The sequence below is a fragment of the Acyrthosiphon pisum genome, chromosome A3, assembly GCF_005508785.2.
Source record: "Acyrthosiphon pisum isolate AL4f chromosome A3, pea_aphid_22Mar2018_4r6ur, whole genome shotgun sequence".
Lineage (NCBI taxonomy): Eukaryota > Metazoa > Arthropoda > Insecta > Hemiptera > Aphididae > Acyrthosiphon > Acyrthosiphon pisum.
Window position 1 is genome coordinate 30,613,101 of NC_042496.1, and position 2,553 is coordinate 30,615,653.

The following is a 2,553-nucleotide window of genomic DNA, read 5'->3' on the forward strand; positions in this document are numbered from 1 at the left end:
ATTTTTCGAATAGGCTTTGCAAGAAATCCGTGAAAAATTTAAAATTAGATAATATAATGCAAATGCATATTTATTTTAACAAAATCTTGACAAATTGTTTATAAGTTATAACTGAGCTCATCCGATCAAAATCATGTTTTAAACCCTAATCTCGTAGACTTAATTTTCTTATTAGTTATTATACCTACCTATCTAGATATTCTGCTTCATATTATATATATTTCCGATTTTTTCGATGTCTGAGATTTACCTAACGTCGTTACGAAAAATATACGCTCTACGCGCGTCATCATTGTTATAACAATTTATAATGTCATTAGTCTTTGTCGAAACAGAATATTGTTTCCATTTAAGCGTTAACACCATAAATGATACGAAGCATTTTCCACAATAGTGTTACTATAGTTTACAACAACTTACTGAGCATTATATATTTATATAGCATGAATTCGATATCTTTTTAGTGTACGATTCTTGGAGCCGATATCCAAACGGCATACTGTCGGGTAGAACGCATCACATGGGTGTGTACAGTGAATGCATTGACGTGCATCAGCCTGTTCAAGGACAGTACTGCATGACAAGTACAAAGCTCAATGCGGTCGAAGGTGCAAAACCGGTAGAATTTCAAAAAAAGGACGAGACGGAAACTTACGATCACGCTTGGAACGAAATACTCGGGGTAAACCAAAACAGCGAATCCATATTATGTGCATGATAATATAATATAATATGATATAATATTATGTTATGTATAAGTATATTATTGTACATGCATGGTTTTGATAAAAATACAAAGTTGGGAGGGGGGAGGGGGTGGCGAATTTAGTATCATGGCGTAAAATATGCAAACAAATTGTTTTCATCCTCTTTCCGATGACTTTATCCGCGAGCTTATTTGTATGCTTGGTTTTTATTTTTGTTATGGTATCTCAAAACTTCTACAATATATTTTATAAGCCACTGTTGTAATAGTAACTATATTATGTTATATGACAACTGTGTTTTTGTATTTTATAGATTATAATCATTATTAATAATTTTCGTGTATTTTGCCAAGGTTTGAACTTTAAATGCTTATAAAAAAAAATTCTGAGTATGGATTTTTGATATTTTTCAAATATCATTGTAACAATATAATAAAAACAGGACGCCAATAGGATAGTTGGTACTTGGTAATAGAACTGGTCGTGCACAAATATTATTCGAATGGTGCGGAACGGAAACGTCACAATGCCGTCCGTTCATTGGTCGAAATTTGTATTTGCACGCTCAATTAGTGAAAATTCAAAATAGTAAATACAAAATAATATTTCAATATTACGCTCTTTCAACTCTTTGTTTTTATAGCGACCATTCCGTTCTCGATCTCTGTGTCTCTCTTTGTTTTTCTTCTGTTTTTTTTTTTTACGTACGATGGCGAAGAAGTCGATGACAAAAAAAAGCTTTGATGGAATTTATGGAAAACCATGCCGATCTTAGGAAAGTCTAGTTGTCTATACATTTTACGACGGCAATAGCGAAAAAAAATGTGAGTGGAATTTTAAACTATGCTAAACAGCATCCCCGGACCGGCCAAAGAATGGCATGAATGTCGAAATGTAATAATTGATACTTAATATTTGAAATTTGTATTATAATATAAATATTGATAAGACAAACAGAAATTCTAACATAAGACATCAAGAAAATATCTAAAATAAAAATATTTACCCCATAATCAAATATCACTGTAGGTACATGTTTAAGAAAATAGCTCTACCAAGTATTAATTTAAATTAATCACCTAACATTTAAAATATTAAAAAAATAAATAACATTAAGTCGATATTGGAATAGTTACGTATAATATGATACACCTACACAATGAAATTTAAAGTTAACAAATAAACTTAATTTAACAATATTTACACAAATATTTAAAAAATAATATTCCATATCAATATAGTTCAGATAAAATTGCATAATAACTAAGAATTTCTCCACATGTATCTATATAGATATGGTAAAATCTATGTCCAATTTGAGCTCATTGTCATATAATATCTCATAAGACAAATGTATTCCTTCATTGTAATTATGTCAATGAATTGTAGGTTAAAAGCTCTAAATTGTAATCAATGCATTACTCATACCTGTACCTTAATATTACATTTTTAAATATTTAAGCCCTAGTTTAGGTATAAACTATAAATGTATAGGTAATTGCTTTACTAACTAATTAAATCATAATATTATGTTGCAAAATACTTAAATACCATGATGTTTGTAGGGACTGGCTTTATAATTATTAACAATATTATAAAAAAATTACTAAGAATATTTATATTTATTTTCTTTTTTAAAGAATGAACAAATGTTCATACAGACGGTGGGATGTATATAATATATATACTTGCTTATAGATTTGTTGTGTATTTTAAATTTTTTAATAACTTAAAAACAAAATATTAACTAAAGGACACTTAGTTATATTCCTAATGTGATGAACTAAATACATCTTATTTAAATTATCACAATATTATGTAATACACCAATTTTATATATATATAT

The 2,553-nt window shown here is 28.4% G+C and overlaps 1 protein-coding gene across 1 annotated transcript in view; it reads left to right on the forward strand.

Moving 5' to 3' along the window:
• Positions 1-338: 338 nt before the first annotated feature.
• The window catches only part of LOC107882214 (nose resistant to fluoxetine protein 6-like), a 16,306-nt gene continuing 14,091 nt past the window's right edge, over positions 339-2,553 (forward strand). Inside the window, exon 1 of the mRNA XM_029491462.1 lies at positions 339-682. Within this exon, the coding sequence (XP_029347322.1) occupies positions 521-682 (162 nt within the window). The 5' untranslated portion in view covers positions 339-520. The remainder of the gene's footprint in view (positions 683-2,553) is intronic.